Raw genomic sequence first — 15709 nt, 5'->3', positions numbered from 1 at the left:
ACTAATTTATCTAGGCAAAGTAATGTGACAAGCCTAAAACAGACCGCCAAAGGCCCGTAGAATAGAGAGAGAGCCCTCCCTCCCTCCCTCTGGCCACTGCAACCCTCCCCCCCTTACTCTCCCCCCACCCAGGGCCGGTATGGGTATTTATTCTAAGGTATGTTGCTTTTAAGAAGATGTAATCAGCATCTTTAGTGGGGCCTCCCTTTGTGAGGCTTCTGTAACTATGGAAGTGTGATTTACGCAGATTTGTCGGGGTCAGAGACGTCTTTCCCCTGAGCACTGTGTATATTTAGACAGGACTCGGTTTGGTGTTAAAAAGTGTATATTTTGAATGAGTTCACACACAGTAGCCAACAATGCCCACATTGTCGGCCCGTGTACAACGCGTATTGAAACGCAGCGTCCAGACTTCAACTAATCTGCCCTCAATAAAGCTGAAATAATTATCCTAAGCTGCCTTTCCAGAAGAAAAATCATTGAGGAATTCAAAACTCTTTAAAAAAAAAAAAAAAAAAAAGATCTTTTCTACATTCCGATGCAGATCTGGGGGCGAGGCACCGAGTCCACACCACTTTGGAGATCTCAATGAGGGAGGAGAGAAAGAGATTGAGAGAGAATTTAAATGGGAAACCTAACGTGACTGGGGCTGTGAGTGTCCCACCCCTAAACCCCGAGCTCGGGCCCTGCTTAGGCCTTGACTCCCGCAGAGCCAGGCCTCCTGGGCAGGGAAGTGCAAGCTGCGATGGATGCTCCACTCTGGCAGAGAGGCTCTGGGCTGGGCGAGGGGGCCTCATGAGCCCCCCACCCCAGCGTCACCCCTGGAAGCCGAGGGTCCCCGGTCCTAAACCCAGTGACGGAGGCAGGGAAAAATATTCGCTCAAAGGGAAGACCCGCCAAGGCCCACTTCGGGTGATCTCTCCCCTCCAAGTATCTTGCTCCCAACCGTGAGTCCTTTTCCGTTCAGCTTCGAAGCTCTGGGCGGTCGTGCACAGCGGGCCCAGAAAGAGCCCTAAGGTTGGGACACAAAAACAGACGCTTCATCTTTTCTTCCCGATCCCTTTCTCTCGCAGGGGAAGGATTATAGGCTGAGGGGTGGGAGGGGGAAGGGGCAGGAGGAGGAAGCGGGGGAGGAAGGAATGAAAAAGGGGAGGGAGTGGGTATTGTGCCGCGTATGGGGGTAGAATTCCTACGGGTGGGTTTCCGAATATTGTGTTCAACTTTTTGAAAGCAGCTCGTGACCCCCGAAACTGCATCCCCTGGAGCCGAGGACCCAGGCGCCGGGCGGGCGGGTGAACCCAGCCAGTCCCCTCCCCGTCCCCACAACCCCCGCCTCCGGGTGGGGGCGACCCGGCCTCTCCCCGCCGCTCGCCGCCGGGCCAACCCCGGAGGGAGGCTGGGCAGGTGCCGCGGGCTCCGCCGAAAGTGCTGAAATTGAAAACCGTCGCCGCGCGGGGAGAAGTGAGGCCGGTGGGGCTGAGCCTCCGCTCGGCGACACCCCTGGCCCCAGCCCCGGCCGGGGCGCCTGCCGACGCGCCGCACCCCGCCGCACCCCGCCGCACCCCGCCGGCGACTCGGGCGTGCAAAGCCGGGCCGAGGGCGGCTGCGGGGCGCGCAGCGTTGTGCGCTGGGACGGGGCCGGGAGCGGCGGGGCGGGCGGCCAGCCCCGGGCTGTCAGAGACGCCCCGCGCAACCGAGCCCCGCGCCGCCCACGGAGCCCGCCGCGCTGCCCCGCGGCCGCCGGCGCCTCTCCGCTCCGCTCCGGGCCCGAAGCACGACGCCCGCCGCCGGGAGCGCGTAAGTGGAGAGTCCCGAGAGCCGGGAGGGGGAGGCGGGGCGGCCGGCCTTCGGTGGGTGCGGATGGCCGGACTGGCTCCGGGTGGAGCCGGGAGCGCAGGCTCCGTGGGGTCCCGGTCAAGGAGCGCGGGCCGAGTGGGGGAGGGGGCTCCGGAGCCCCAGAGCTTCCCCTCCCCGATTCCCAGGCGCTGGGCGCTGGGGAGGGGCGTCGGAGCAGAAGGACCTCGGGCTCCGGGGCCCAGGCGCCTTGCCCGCCGCTCTGGGGGCCCGAAGCACTGGGAAGCGCGAGGGAAGCGGGCTGAGCTGAGCTGGGGGACGTCTGGAGGGGTGGCGCGCAGGGGGGCGCCAGCACCCTGGATCTCTCAGAGACTGGAGGAGTTTGGGAGGAACGGGTCAGCCCGCGGGGCCCCCCTGGCCGCTCAGACTTCCGGATCTGGGGTTTGGAGCCCGTACAGTCCGAGGTCACAAGATTGCCACCACCGCGTCTGCTTTAATCCTGGGCCAGGCAACTAACTGGCAAGACTGCGGTACAGGTGGTGCGGGGAGAAAGGGCGCTTGAGCTGGAGAGTGTGTTTCTCGTACAAGGACCTACTGGGCGTTTATTTACAAAATCAGCCCCAACCCCAGCGGTCTCAACTCCACCCGGAGAGGTGCCTGAGACACTCAGTCCTTGCTTGGCGTTACCCGGAGAGCCAAGAGGTCCGCAAGCCTCCCGGTTGGAGCAGCTGCACCCACTCGGCCTTGCTCGGCTCCGTGAGGCCAGTTTGTCCTTGGGGGGGGGGGGGGGCAACGGCCTTCCGGCCCCCAGGACTTCGGAGGGGCGAGGGCTGGCCCGGCAGCCCGCGGTTTGGGCCTCCCCGCAAGCCACAAACCGAGGCGCTTGGCGCGGGCGGCCGAGGAGGGCGCAGGGAGTGCAGCACGTAGGCGGGGAGGCCGCGAAGCCCTTCAAGGACCCCGATTACTTTCCTTTGAATGAAAAACAACAACAACAACAACAACTGCTCCCTCCCTGCGCCCCCGCCCCCCGCCTTAGCCTCCGGGGACCCGCGCTCGGAGCAATTGTCGCCCGGGACAGTAAACACAGCTCAGTTGCCTCAACTTTCTCCGCACATAAAAGTTCCTGGCGTGCGGGGAAATTTGAATATTTGATCAGCCCCTTTGAGTGACCCTCATTAGCTTGGCGCCCTGCTAAGGCCCCGGCATTGCAAGAAAGCTGCTGGGCAAGGCATTTGTATGCCTTGTTAGCGCCGCTTAATGAAGCTGCCCCGACGGCTCAAAGGCGGCCTCCGGGGCCGGCGCTGCGCACCTCTCGGCACCCCACTCTGCCTAATGAGCCCCACCACCCGCGCAAGGCCCCTCCACCCCCCACATCCTCAAACAAGAGAAGTTGGCTCTGTCTTGGCCCACCATACCTCCCACTGCCAGGCCCAGGAGAGTGGGCACAAACCGTTCCCAGCTGGCTGTGGTGACCCAGCCCCAAGAGTGAGAGGTGGGAGGCTTGGGGGTTGTGAGTGATAGGGGCTGGGGAGGAGGGCTGTGGCCTCAGGTCTAGTCCAGGGAGTGCACTGGCAACCTCTCAAGAGGGCCAATTTCCAATCGTTTACTCCAGGTGCATTCGGACCAATGCTGGGGTGGCAGAGGGTAGATGTCTGGGGGAAGGTCAATTTTCAATCTCCCTTCCTCCCAAGTTTCTTTGGGCTCCACTGCCCAGGAGACCATCAAATCCTTTACGGAGATCCCCTTGGGACAGCCAGAACTGGTATGCTAGGGCTTGAATTTGAGAAGGAGTGAGCACACTCAACTCCTCAGACATGGTTGTCCCTCCAACCCGGATCCCAAACAGTCAAATGCAGTTGGCACTACTAGGAAAGGCAATGGCACAACAGCCTACCTTGTCCCACTTCCCCTGCCCCAGAACACCAAGCCTTCTGTGGTCTCTCTTTAATCCTGCTTCCAGTCCTTGGGAAGCTTATAGAAAGCATTTTAGGCAGGGCCACCCTTTTCAGGACCAACTGGCTGCTAGGGCAAGATGGTACTAAAACAGGCCTGAGGGTGAGGGAGAGAGGGAGAACTCTTTAAGGTAGGGGCACCAAAGCCACCATCTACTTCCCCTTTTCTCAGTGGGGCAAGAGACACGGTTGGCCAGCAAATCTAAGGGGCCCTATTAGAAGTTGTGTTTCAGTTCTCTGGAAAAGGAGTAGACTCTCTCTGCTCCATCTCTCCTCCAATGCTCATTTCCCTTGGACAGTTGTCACTCAAGGTCCCTCCTTGCACACCCAGTTTTTGGGTTTTTAAGCATCACTTTTTTTGGGGGGGGGAGATTAATGCACTGTGTTTAGGAAACAAGCTTCTCTCAGATCCATGCTCTGGGCCTTCTGGAGGTACCCCCCACAGTCCCTCAGATATACAGCAGGCTGGCCAGGTGCCTAGCCTCAGGACCCCACTCCAGGGTGGCCACCTCTAGGAATGAGTGGCACCCAGCCAGCCCTCACCCTCTGCCAAAAAGCCAGCAAGGCCCTGGGATAGCAGAGCCTTCGAAGTCCCTCTGGTCTGCTCCTCTTCCCTTTCCCCCAGCTCAATCAGCTTGCTCCGCCCCATTTCCCATCCCAGGACCCCCTAATTCAAGCCCAAACTGAGGATCTTTAAGGATCATCTCTACCCCGGCAAGACGGTGCCTGGGCCTTGATCCATCCAAAGGGCAAAGGTAGGAGCCGACAAGCGACAAGCGAGGAATGAACGATGCTGGAGAGAAAAGGGACCTGAAGCGGGGGTAAAACTCAGCCCTATGGCCCTAAGGCCAGGCCCACCAACTGCTCAGGGGAGGAGGTGAAGGGAGGGGGCTAGGAGTCCGCAGGCATCGGTCGGGGCAGCAGGGACCTAAGGCTAGATCCAGAGCAGAGGGGCGGGGAGGCGGGGGTCGGGGGAGCGCGCAGGACGGAGGGGGGGGGGTGCGGCTCTTTAAGAGCCACACGGCTGGCAGGAGAAGCGCGCGGCCCGGTGCTGGTAGCGCATTGACCCCGAAGCGGATTTAGCGGGAATGGAGCGGCCGGGCTCCGGTGGCTTTGTCCGGGGGCGACCAGAGAGGCCGAGGCACAAGAATAAGGAGCGACCGCGTCATGAAAGGCCGCGCCAAGGCGGCGGCGCTGCTGCTCTTGACTTCTGAGCAGGGCTTAGAAAGCTTGTCCCGGCTTAAGCCGAGCTGCCTTCGCTGGGCCCTGAGCGCCGAGTCCGCGGGCTCAGAGCCCCGGCCTCGGAGCCGTGGGATGCGGGGGAGCTGGGGTGGCGGGAGACCTGGCAAAGCTGCTTTTGGCTCTACAGCCGCCTGGCCGACCGGAGCGTAGAGCTGCTAGCCAGACTGGCCACGCCAGGGGACTGCCAGAGAAAGAATTTCCTTTTTCCAACTTCGGCTTTTGATTTTGTGTGTCCACTTGGAGCAGCTCTGGAGCCGACTGACCCCAAATGAATTCCCAACAGGTGGCCGGGTAAGTCCATTTAAAAATTCTGGTTATAGCATCAGCTCCTCCCCGGCTTCCTTCCTTTTTCCCTACAAGGTTCCCCCGTGGCCTCCCCGAATTCCCTTGTGCTCCTTCCTCAGGTGAAGGCGGGGAAGGTGGTGGTGGTGATGGTGGTGGTGGTGATGGTGGTGGTGGTGGTGGTGGTGGTGGTGGTGGTGGTGAGAGGCGCCCTCCCCCTGGGGGTCCTCGGGCTCCCAGTTCCAGCCCAGGACAGCTGACTGGCGGCCCGTGAAGCTCCACCCAGTACCCCTAGGTCCCAACCACCCTTAGGTCCTTTGTGGGCCGCGATACCCCAAGGTGTGCGTGTGTGTGGCAGGGGGCGGGGGGATGGGGGAGTCTGGGTAGGGGAGGACGCGCCGCAGCATCTCAAGAGCAGAGCCAACAGGAAGGGGGCGGGGGACCCCGTGGCCCGGCGGCCTTTGTGTGTGGGGTTACTGCAGAAACCCAACTATACACCCTCTTTTATGGGAGACCTGGATCCGGCCCGGCCCGGGGGAGCCCGCACCAGTTGTACAATAGCCCAAAGAAGAGTTTCGGGGCAGCCCCGGGTGGGGGAGTTGGAGGGGGCGAGCAGAGGGAGGAGGGGGAAGCCGAGAAAAGCAAAGGCAAGAAATCCCGGGCGTCCGAGTGAAAAGTCGGAAAATGTCCTCGGAGCGCGCGGGAAACAGGCGCGCGCTCTCGCGGGCGCACACCCTCCTGTGTCACCCACTCTTACACACGCACTCACACCCACTCCACACAGGTTGCCCACGCACGCGGTCCTTGCAAGTACGGGGTCGCGAGCCTCAGCTCCCGAGCCGAGCCGCGAGCGGAGCCGCCCTCCTACTCCCCCCGCCCCCCCACTCCCCGGCTGTCAAGAGCCCTTCCGCCCGGCCACCAGTGCCCCGAGAATGACTGGGGGAGCTGGGAGGGCCCCCAGGAATGGGGCTCAGGGAGGATCTTACCTGCGGAAAGGTAAGGGAAGCCGGGAGCAGGAAGCAGCGGCGGATAAATATTCATTAGGAAGTGTAAGTGTCTCCTTTTAAACCGCGCGGCGCGCGCTCTCGCTCCTCTCTCTCTCTCCCTCCCTCCCTCTGTCCTCTTCTGAGGCTCTCTCCCCCTGTCGCTCAGTCTCCCCCCCCCTTTCCTGCGAAATGCCGGGTGGATCCCCGTCTAGCTAACCTGTTGGGAAGCCTGAGCCCTGGGCAGCGCCTCCACAGCTGTTTGCCTTCGCTCTTGGGGCGCGCGTTCCCCATCCTCCCTCCCTCCTTTCGCCCAGCCCCTCACCCCTCCTAAATTACTACATCATTAGCTTTATTTTCCAGGGTTGGGGGGGGGGGTGGTAACGGCGCAGACGGACGCACCTCCCCAGAGCAGGGCGAAAAGCCGGCACTATCTGAGTCTGCCCCAACTCCATCCCCACCCCACATCCCCACTCCACATCCCCACCCAGTCTTTCCGTCTTTTTTCCCCTCCTGCCATCTCCACCTCCATCTGGATCAACCTAACTCCTCCATCCCTCCTTCCCTCGCCACCACCAGTCTGGATCCCCGGCTGGGGGCTGGGTGGGCAGTGAGATGCCAGGTCTGCAGGTTCCGCGGGCGGGATTGGAACTTCAACTGCACTGGGTGTGTGGGGGTAGCTCTCTGAGTCCCCCTTTCCCACGTAGGTTTTATAGCTTCACCCTGAGTAGGCACCTGGGCATTCCTGGGCCTTAGGATCAAAACAGGAGGCACACATTCAGGACCTCACCTCTCCAGGCCTCAGAGTCCCCGGGGCCTTAGACCTTTGGCCGGGCCTGGGAGGCTCCATGGAAGGTGGGGGAGAGGTGGCCTCACTTTATGCGATTGTGCAGGAGACACAGACCCAGCGACTGATGGATTGACAATGGCCTTTTACGAACAAACTGACCTGAAGTTAGACTCAAGTCCGCATCTTTCTCCCTCACGCTCATGAGAAAACACATCAACGGGATTCCAGGAAGGCGCAAGTCCCCGCAGATTCCCTCTGAGAATCGCTTGCAGCCGCAGGCGAGCACGCACACACCCCCATCCTCACCCCCGCACGCCCCAGGCCCAAGTTTCTCGAGCCCCCAGACTGGAAGGCGAGCCGGCCCTCAAGGCGGCTCCCGACAGAGGTATATGTCTGTGGACTGACGCAGGACGACCTTGGCACCCTTCTCCCCGCTCCAGCCCTCTAGGGCACTCCAAGGGCTCTAAGAGGTGGCGGGGTCCCAGGGTGCTTGGGGGTGGCGGGGCTCCGTCGGGGCGGCGGGCTGAGCTCCGAGCGCCCAAGTGGGGGCGGGAGGAGGGGCCGAGGGGGCGGGCCCAGGCAAGTTCCCAGTTACAAATACGGCTGCTCTCGGAGGCCTCGGTGGAGAGCTTCGCCCCCAAACACGCGGATCGCTCGCCCCAAGGCGTCGTGACTTCCACTCTTGGGTCCTGCACCTTCCCCAAGATCCCCGAACTCCTTTGGCCGTCGGGTGGCCTGGAAGTGGGGTGTGACCGCTGGTCTCGAGGGGATCTAGCGACCCCGCCTCCGGCCCTCCCCCTCACTGGGCTCGGCCCCGCCAAAATCCACCAAGTCACGTCCCGGAGGCCGTTTGGATCCTTCCAGAAGGGAGAGAGGCGCAGGATCGTCGGAGGGTCTGCGTCTTCCTGGAATGTTATGAAGTTGGGCAGATGAACGGGTAGGAGAGGCCTAGAGGGCCCCGGGGCTAGGAAGCCGCATTGACTTCGAATCCTACCCAAAACCCGGAGTTTGCACTTGCACACCTCCTCCTCCCTAAGCAGATCCGGCAGGTCGCACACGTCAGGCTGAAGTTGAGTCACCTGATGGACCCTGGAAAGTACACGCAGTTGCCCCAGAATACACACGGTAGAACTAGGGGCAACGCTAAGAACAGAATTTGAGGAAAAAAGAAGGGTCCACAGACAGGATCATTCCAGCACCCGGCCCAGTTGTCCAGATGCTGACAAAAGCCACAGTGCCGGCGCAGAGTGACCCCGGCCACACGGGGCATGGGGCATATGTACAGGAAGCCACACACCGGGAGAGTGGTCGATTGAGAATGCAGGCTGCGAAGCTGAGGGCTTCCTGCTAGAGGGACGCTGGCTCCCGAGGGAAAAACTTTGTTGAGCCGACTGGGTGAAAGGTTTCAGGTCAAGTCCAGGAGACTACAAAGAGCACGTCCTCCACCCCAAAGCTGACGCTTTTCCCTTCCTCCTAGTCCGGCTGGAGACACACAGAAGAGGGCAATTCAGGAAAGGTTCATTTGGACCGGGATGATTTATTTGTTATTATTGTTATTGGTTTAGGAGATTGCATTCTGAAGGAGGATGGGGTGGACAGCATAGGTGCGCTCACTCAGTGCCCGGAGATTCCTAATACCTAATGGAGACCTTGGGAGCTAATCAGGTTCTCTTAAGTAGCGGGAGGGCCCTGATTTTGCCCCTAACCCCTTCTTATGCTAAATTTAGTCTTTAAAAAGAATGGTGGCTCAGCTCCACACCTTCCTGCCTTCACTTCCAGTCCAGTCCCCTTTGTATTAAATAAGTATGCAAGAGAACACTCCAAAGAACATCGAACTATTTGGTTTATTAAACTACTTTTCTTTGTGAAATATTGGGAAGTTCTCACCCCCTCCTTCCCGGGTCCCAAGCCGAAGTCCCTGTCGGGGCCCAGTGAGGGTGGGGATTGAAGAAGAGGGAGTGATTCCCAGAGTAGCTCTCTCCTAGAAAGGCCCAAACAAGCGCACATACTTGTTTTTGGTTTCAGCTCCATTTGCCTGCCTAGTCTGGGCGAACCTTCCAGACAGGAGCCACCAGGGTTTCCCTGCAGAAGAGGCAGGCACGCTGGACGCCATGGTGCCCTCCCTTCTACTTCACCTCCCTTCCCGACTCTCTTTCTCTCTCTCTCTCTCTGAAAGCAGAGGGTAAGTTTTGGAAGATTCTTTTAGACAAAAAAAAATAGGAGAAAAAGAGGACGTTCTGGGCCAGCAAGTCGGATGACCGCCCTCCAAGGGGCAGAGGAAGGTCTGTCTTCTGAAGAAGAGACGAACCATCTGGAAACCACGGCAGGAGGACACTTTTAAACAAATGTGGTTGCCCTAGAAATGGAGGGGTTTGAGACCATGAGTAGGGAAGAATTTCTTTCCTTTGGAGAAGACTGTGTCCTTTTAATTTCCCCCCGAATATACATTTAATTCCTGGAAATTGTAGTTAAGAGTTTGTTCTTTATAGATGTTCTAAACAATAAAGAGTGAAAATCATTTTAGACTCAATCTTCCTTGGAAGGGCAGTTTCTCCCAAGATGTTTTTCTTTTCCCAGGTTTGTTTTTCCGTATTCCCCTAGTAAGAGTCCACATCTCGGGAGGAGACTCTGGCCAAAAGAGAGAGAAATGATTAAGGAGGAGACCGTCACTCCCAAACCCCGAGTGGCTGCCATTCCCCACAGCTGAGATTTGTGTCACAAAGAAGCCGACTCCTTTACCTTGGGGGCATTTCTCCCCTCTTTGGGTAATTTCTTTAGAGCCTTTCTAATAATACATAACCAACAGCATTTTAGAGTTAAAGATGTTTGCTCTTGCTTACCAATTAATTGTACAAGATTCTTCAAAGTCTGCTTGTGTGATTTATAAAACCGGGTGTAGGTAGCTAAAGTCCTTGCAACAGTCATCACTCAAGCAGAAAAGCAGCTCGGCTTTCTCATAGCCCTAAATGCCCCCATGTACAGTCGCTGGAGCGAATTCCTTTTTCTCTATGTTTCCTAAAAGCCCTGGTCACCTCTGCCGCAGCCAGAGGACTCAGGGCCAAACCTCCGAGGTTTGTGACCTCTCGAGAGGAGAGCACTGTGTTTTTAGGGGTGTTTTTTTGTTGTAAGCAATTTTTAGTAATGGTGTGAGTTTCTCTCTGTCTCCCCCCTTTGCCCCCGCCCAGTCCCTGTCTGTCTGTCTGTCTGTCTGTCTGTCTCTTGCTCTAAAGGAGCCCAGTGGAGTTGCCTGCCTCTTCCTCAGCAGAAACGGCCTCCCTAGATAGAAGCTAACCATTTCCGCTGCCCGGGGCAAAGGGCTGAACGTCGTTGTCCGGTCCCAGGCTGGGGCGGGAAAGGGGGGGTGGGCAGTGTCTGCGGGTTGGGGAGGGGGCAACCATCACCTTGGACAATAAAATAAAATAACCAGATACCCCCTTAATCCCTTCTATTAACAGTGTCAATGCGCTAGAGAGGCCGTCTCACCTCCAAAGGCGTCTTCACCCCCGGAGGGCCCAGGCTTCCCGGCGAAGCCCAACACTGGGCCCGCGCGCCCGAGAGGAGGTGCTCCGACGGCAAAAATCCCATACATTTTTAACTACAGTGATTACTAAATTAATAGCAGGCACTAAGACAGATGTCAAAACGTCTTGAAAATGTTTATCTGTGAATAATTGAGAAGGTGGTGGGACGCATTATCTGATTGTGTAATGAAATATGTATGAGGAACAGCTGTTTGCGACAGTCCCCTCCCGCCGCCTCCTCAGCCGGGGCCCCTCTCCTGGAAGCAGGGACCTCGGCGAATGTGGGGGCCCACCGGGGAGCGCGCTCAGGCCCTCCGGGGCTGCCTGCGGGCTGCGGCTCCAGCGGCCCCGGAGTCACCCGCGTCCTGCCCGAGGCCCGAGGCCTGGACTCAGCCCCCAGCCTCGCTCTTCTGGCTTTGGGGCGGGGGTGAGGCTCAACCACCGGCCGGCCGGGCGGTCCTCGGAGCCTTCGGGGCCCGCGGGCTCGGCGGGCGAGACTCCAGGAGGGCCCGGCGCGGGCGGCGGTGGAGGCCCGAGGCCCGAGGCCCGAGGCCCGAGGCCCGAGGCCCGGCGTGCGGCGGCCGAGCGGGCGGCCTGCTCCGAGGCTAGGGCCGGGGGCTCGCGGCTCAGCGGGGCGGGCCGGGGTCACCGCGGGGTGACGGGGCTCCCGCGAGGGCTTTGTTCGGCTCTCCTGCCGCTCCGCCACTTCCGTCCAGCCCCCAGCCCGCCGCCCCAGCCTGGGCGCGCGCCCTGCTTGCTCCTGCAGCCCCGCGCCCTCCGCCCGGACGCGCCGGCAGCCTTCGGGGCTGCGTCCGCCGCGCGAGGCCGTGGCCCGGGGCAGGCCCGCGTGCTGCCCCCGAGTGCGGAGCTCGCCGGGCCGGCCCCCCAGAAGCAGAGCGAGGGGGCGGAGGAGCTCTGCGGCCGCCTGGAGCCCCGCGGGGACCTGGCCTCCCCGGGCGCACCACCTCGCACCACCTCGCACCACCTCGCTCGGCGGCCGAGGCCCGGGTCTTGGGCTCCGCAGCGGCCGGCGCGCCCTGGGCCTCGCCCCCGGGTCGGCGGGAGCGCGGCGGCCGAGGGGGGCGAGACGCCGACGCGGGGAGGGGCCCCCGCGGGCCTGGACCGTGAAGGCGGGGTCAGCTACGCGGGTCAACCCGCCGCCCCCGGCGCCGCAGCCCGGCCGCTGCGCGCGGGGCTGGAACCGGGGCCGCGCGCGCCTCTCCCCGCCGGCCTCCGCCTCTGCGGCCTCCGGGCCCCGGGCCTGCCCGAGCCCGGGGGCCCCGTCCCTAGAGCCCGGCGCCCCGGGAGCGTCGCCCCGCAGCCCCCGGCCGTGCCGGCCCTGCCCGCGCCGCCGCCCGGGGCCGCTCCGAGCCGCTCCCGCTCTGCGAGCCCCGGCGCCCGGACCCCGAGCGTCCCCGCGGTCCCCGCCGCCCGCTCGTCGAGATGCGCTCCGGCGTCCTTTCTGGAGCGTCCCCCCTTTTACCTAATCCCTTATGCTTTTATTCTAATCCTGCACATTACAGTTAATCTGTAATGATACCGCTTCGGAGGAACCTGTTGCATACGAGGCACGGTAATTTGTCACCTTGGAAACAGTTTTAAATAAAGATTATAACAGTGATGTCGACTGTGTTTATCCTCGGCGCGGGGGCTGGGTCGGGGGCGCGGCAGCCCCTCGGCGGAGAGGACGGATTTCGGAGGGAAAGAGGGGAGCGAGGCGCGTGGGGCAGAGCCGAGCGGGCCGGGGTCCCGGAGGCGAGGCGGCCAGAGCCCGCTCCCTTGCTCGGGTCCTGCGCCTTGCTGGCTTTGGAGTTTTTCCTTTCTGGAAATCCTGTGGTCTTAAACCGCGAGGCTTGGAGACAGAGCCACGGTTTGCAAAATTGAGGAAAACTTGGTGAACTTGAGCCCCTGCTCCTTGTGAATTCGCATGCGGCCCGGCCCTGCGCCCCTGGGAGGCCGAAGGCGCGGCGAGCGGAGAAAGCGAGGCTTGCAGGACCCTCGGCTGCAAGAAGGCAGGGCCGCTGCTGTGCCGATCACTCCGCTCCCGGGCTGCCTCCTCGGTTAAACACGCCCGCCGCAGCAGCCGCAGCAGCAACCGAAAACTGCTCGCACTCCTAAAGCCAAAGGAAACATAATTGCTTTTATTTATCTGTTGCTTTTATATCATTAAAATATTTTTAGTCACTTTGTTCAAAATAGCATCCACTCTGATTATTACCTGCCGTATCTGTTGATCTGCTCCTTGTGTGTGCAGCACAGCAATATTAACAATTAAGAAAAAAGCAGCCCATCTTCTATATTGTATCTGTCAAGATATGTTACAATTTCCATTAACAAAAAAAAAAACATTATTCTTGTTGAAGAAGCTATGAAGCATATCTTTCATGAGAACTTTATTAGTAATCATAGTTGTCAGAAAGAATTAGATATGCATAGATTGTAGATGCAAAGGAAATATTAGATGCACAGAATAGAATATACAGTGGGATTGAGGCATAACTATTTTTCTTTTTAAAATAAATTTTTACTGAGGTGAAAAAAAAAAAACCCCAAGCTATTAAGCTTACTTAAAAGATGGCTTTGTTGGTTTAATTATACTGTAGTTATTTTATAAATATGTTTCAAAGGAAGCTTGCCATATTGCATGTCAATGAGGACTGTAAAGAAAAGCTCACAAAAGCTAATGCATACCAAATACCAAATTTTAGTCATTAGCATTCTTATTTATTACAAACTAAAGGAACCTATTAACAGACAAGAATTTCTATTTAGCTAGCATTACAATGTTTGGCCATTAAAATAAAAAGGGCAAAGTATATACGAATTTTTTCCCCTTGGAACTATATGTTCTTTTTGCCTAGAAGCTGATGGAGGGATTGGGAGATGTTTCTGATTGGGGACACAAGATTCTACCGTGGGACTTAGGCCAGAGGGCCCAGAACCACTATTTTTAGTTATCCAGCTTAATGCTATTCATTTGGAAGAACAGTGCTGGGCTGGGGCAATGCAGCTCACCGAGAGCTGCGTAGTAACCACAGTCTGCGAGGGGCCCTTTGTATTTAATTTGTGTCAGGAGCATATGCAAATTATTAATTGTTTTTCCTCTGGGCGTGGGAGTGGATGGCAACCGTAATACTGCTTTTGTTTGGATATTAAAATTTCTTTAAATGCTCCCTAGACGGGGTACATCCCCCAATGCGTATTCCCCTGGAAGGAAATCCCACCACGACAGTGAATACAAGCATCTTAATTCTAAAAATACGCACATATAGATTTGTGTCATTTAAAAACTTTTTCCTTTGAGCAAAAGCCACAGTTCTTCTTTCACATCAGATGGAAGAGACTATGTAAATATATTTTTCTGAATGCTGATTCAAGAGGGAAAGAACTTCTGAACCATTCTTACATTTAGAAACTTTAAAGATCCTTTTCTTCTTAAAATCGAGGCAGATTTCCCGCCCCCCCCCCCCCCCATCTGAATAGGGAAACAAAGTAAATATTACAGGAACTGAAATGAAACATTTGGCGTGATAAGAAGGGTTATTTCAAATTATGCTAGGTGAGGTTTTTTGTGTGTGTTTGTGTGTGTGTGGTTTTGTTTTTTGTTTTTTTGTTTTTTTTTTTTTTTAGGGCCCAACAGGAAAAAAATAATAGCTACACCAGATTGTTAGACTCTGCGCACTTACCAAGGGACTGGCAGCCCAGCTTTTCCTGTCCTGACTTTCGACTCCGACGTGATACATTCTGCTCGCTTTGGGGGACTTTTTTTGCATTAACAAGACTGAAAAATTTTAAGAAAGGTGCTTCCCTGAAAGGCCTGGATGAAAACAACAGGTGTTAAAAGGCAGGAAGGGCATCTTTGAATTCCTGATTCAAAAAAGAAAATCTCTCCATCAAGAGTTATTAACATTTGCAACCCTCACACAAAATCTTCGTTTTCAACAGGAAAATTCTCTATGCTGTGTTGAGGGAAGCAGTGGGTATTCTCTCCCCGGTGATTACTTGAGCGCAGATAAAGGAAGGATAGTGTGATGACTCCTATGCGGCAAACTTTTCCTTCGGGGAAATAACGAAAATCAATGTACTAAGAAGCTTTGGTGCCCCAATGTTGATAGTTCTAGAAAATAAAATGTGAACTCTCCTCATTTCTAGCCTGCAATATCTGGATAAGGAGTCAACCCCCAAGTTTCTAAAACATATTTGACACAGAAGTGGGGAAAACTGTTTTAAATACCTAAGTGTGTCAAAAAGGGTGACACCTGCCAGCAAAGACCAGATTCACACAATTATCATCTTCTTTGACTGTAAATTAACCAGTCCGATTTTTGCCTCCTCCACTGGTGAGAGGGCCCATATTATCTAGATGGGACACCCTCTTGCCTCTCCCTCATCTACATCTTTTCTGTCATTGAATGCTGACTACTACTAATAGCCAAGGAGGAGAAGGCTGTTTCTCATATATTTAAACCAAGGTGGCTTAATCTCAAGTGGGTGAAAGATAAACCTGCTTTCAGTTGCCTTAAATCCCCTTCTCAGGAGCATATTAGGGAAGACCATCTCAGAGATAAGTAACATAGAGGCCCTTTTCTCAGGGAGCTGATACTTATACGGGGGTGTGGAACATACCTAGGTCAATAGCACAGAACAATGCTGTCCTGTGGGTGTCCTGGCTGGGAGCACATTGGAAGGAAGCATGGGAGAAATCTCAGAAGGCTTCCTGGAAGTGGTGGGGCTTGAGCTGAGCCTTGAAAGTTGAGGATGATTCGAGATGGTGAGGAGAATGACACATAAGCAAAACTGGTATGCAGTTAAGATACAGTGACAGGTCTCCCATAACGTAGGCATTTAAAAGTGCTTACTTAAATCAATGAAATGATTTAGAAGCCTGAAAATAAATTCCTCTAAACATTTCTTTTTAGGATCATCTGCCTGCTACTTTCACCTGGACCTCTCTTATTTCTCTCCATCATTAATGGCATATCTTTTCCTCAGTTAGGTTGAGGGAGCTCATTCTGAAGCTATGATGGTGTCTAGGGCTGACAAAGTGACTCCTGTTGATTCCAGGGAGGGAGGGTGCTTACTCAGAGGACACTTCTCTACAGCAAATGTTCCCTCTACTAAAGTCTCGTTCATGGTCTTTGCAAG

General features: G+C 56.8%; 1 protein-coding gene across 4 annotated transcripts in view; it reads right to left on the bottom strand.

The window, feature by feature from the left end:
* SIX3 (SIX homeobox 3) overlaps window positions 1–6338 on the bottom strand; it is an 83639-nt gene extending 77301 nt beyond the window's left edge. For all 4 annotated transcript variants that reach the window (XM_072742119.1, XM_072742121.1, XM_072742118.1 and 1 more), the window contains exon 1: window positions 6257–6338. In XM_072742119.1, the coding sequence (XP_072598220.1) occupies window positions 6257–6311 (55 nt within the window). In that variant the 5' untranslated portion in view covers window positions 6312–6338. The remainder of the gene's footprint in view (window positions 1–6256) is intronic.
* Window positions 6339–15709: the final 9371 nt, after the last annotated feature.

This window comes from Vulpes vulpes, chromosome 16, assembly GCF_048418805.1.
Source record: "Vulpes vulpes isolate BD-2025 chromosome 16, VulVul3, whole genome shotgun sequence".
Classification (NCBI taxonomy): domain Eukaryota; kingdom Metazoa; phylum Chordata; class Mammalia; order Carnivora; family Canidae; genus Vulpes; species Vulpes vulpes.
Note: the sequence above shows the minus strand (reverse complement) of the source record. Positions and strands in the feature narration are given on the sequence as shown.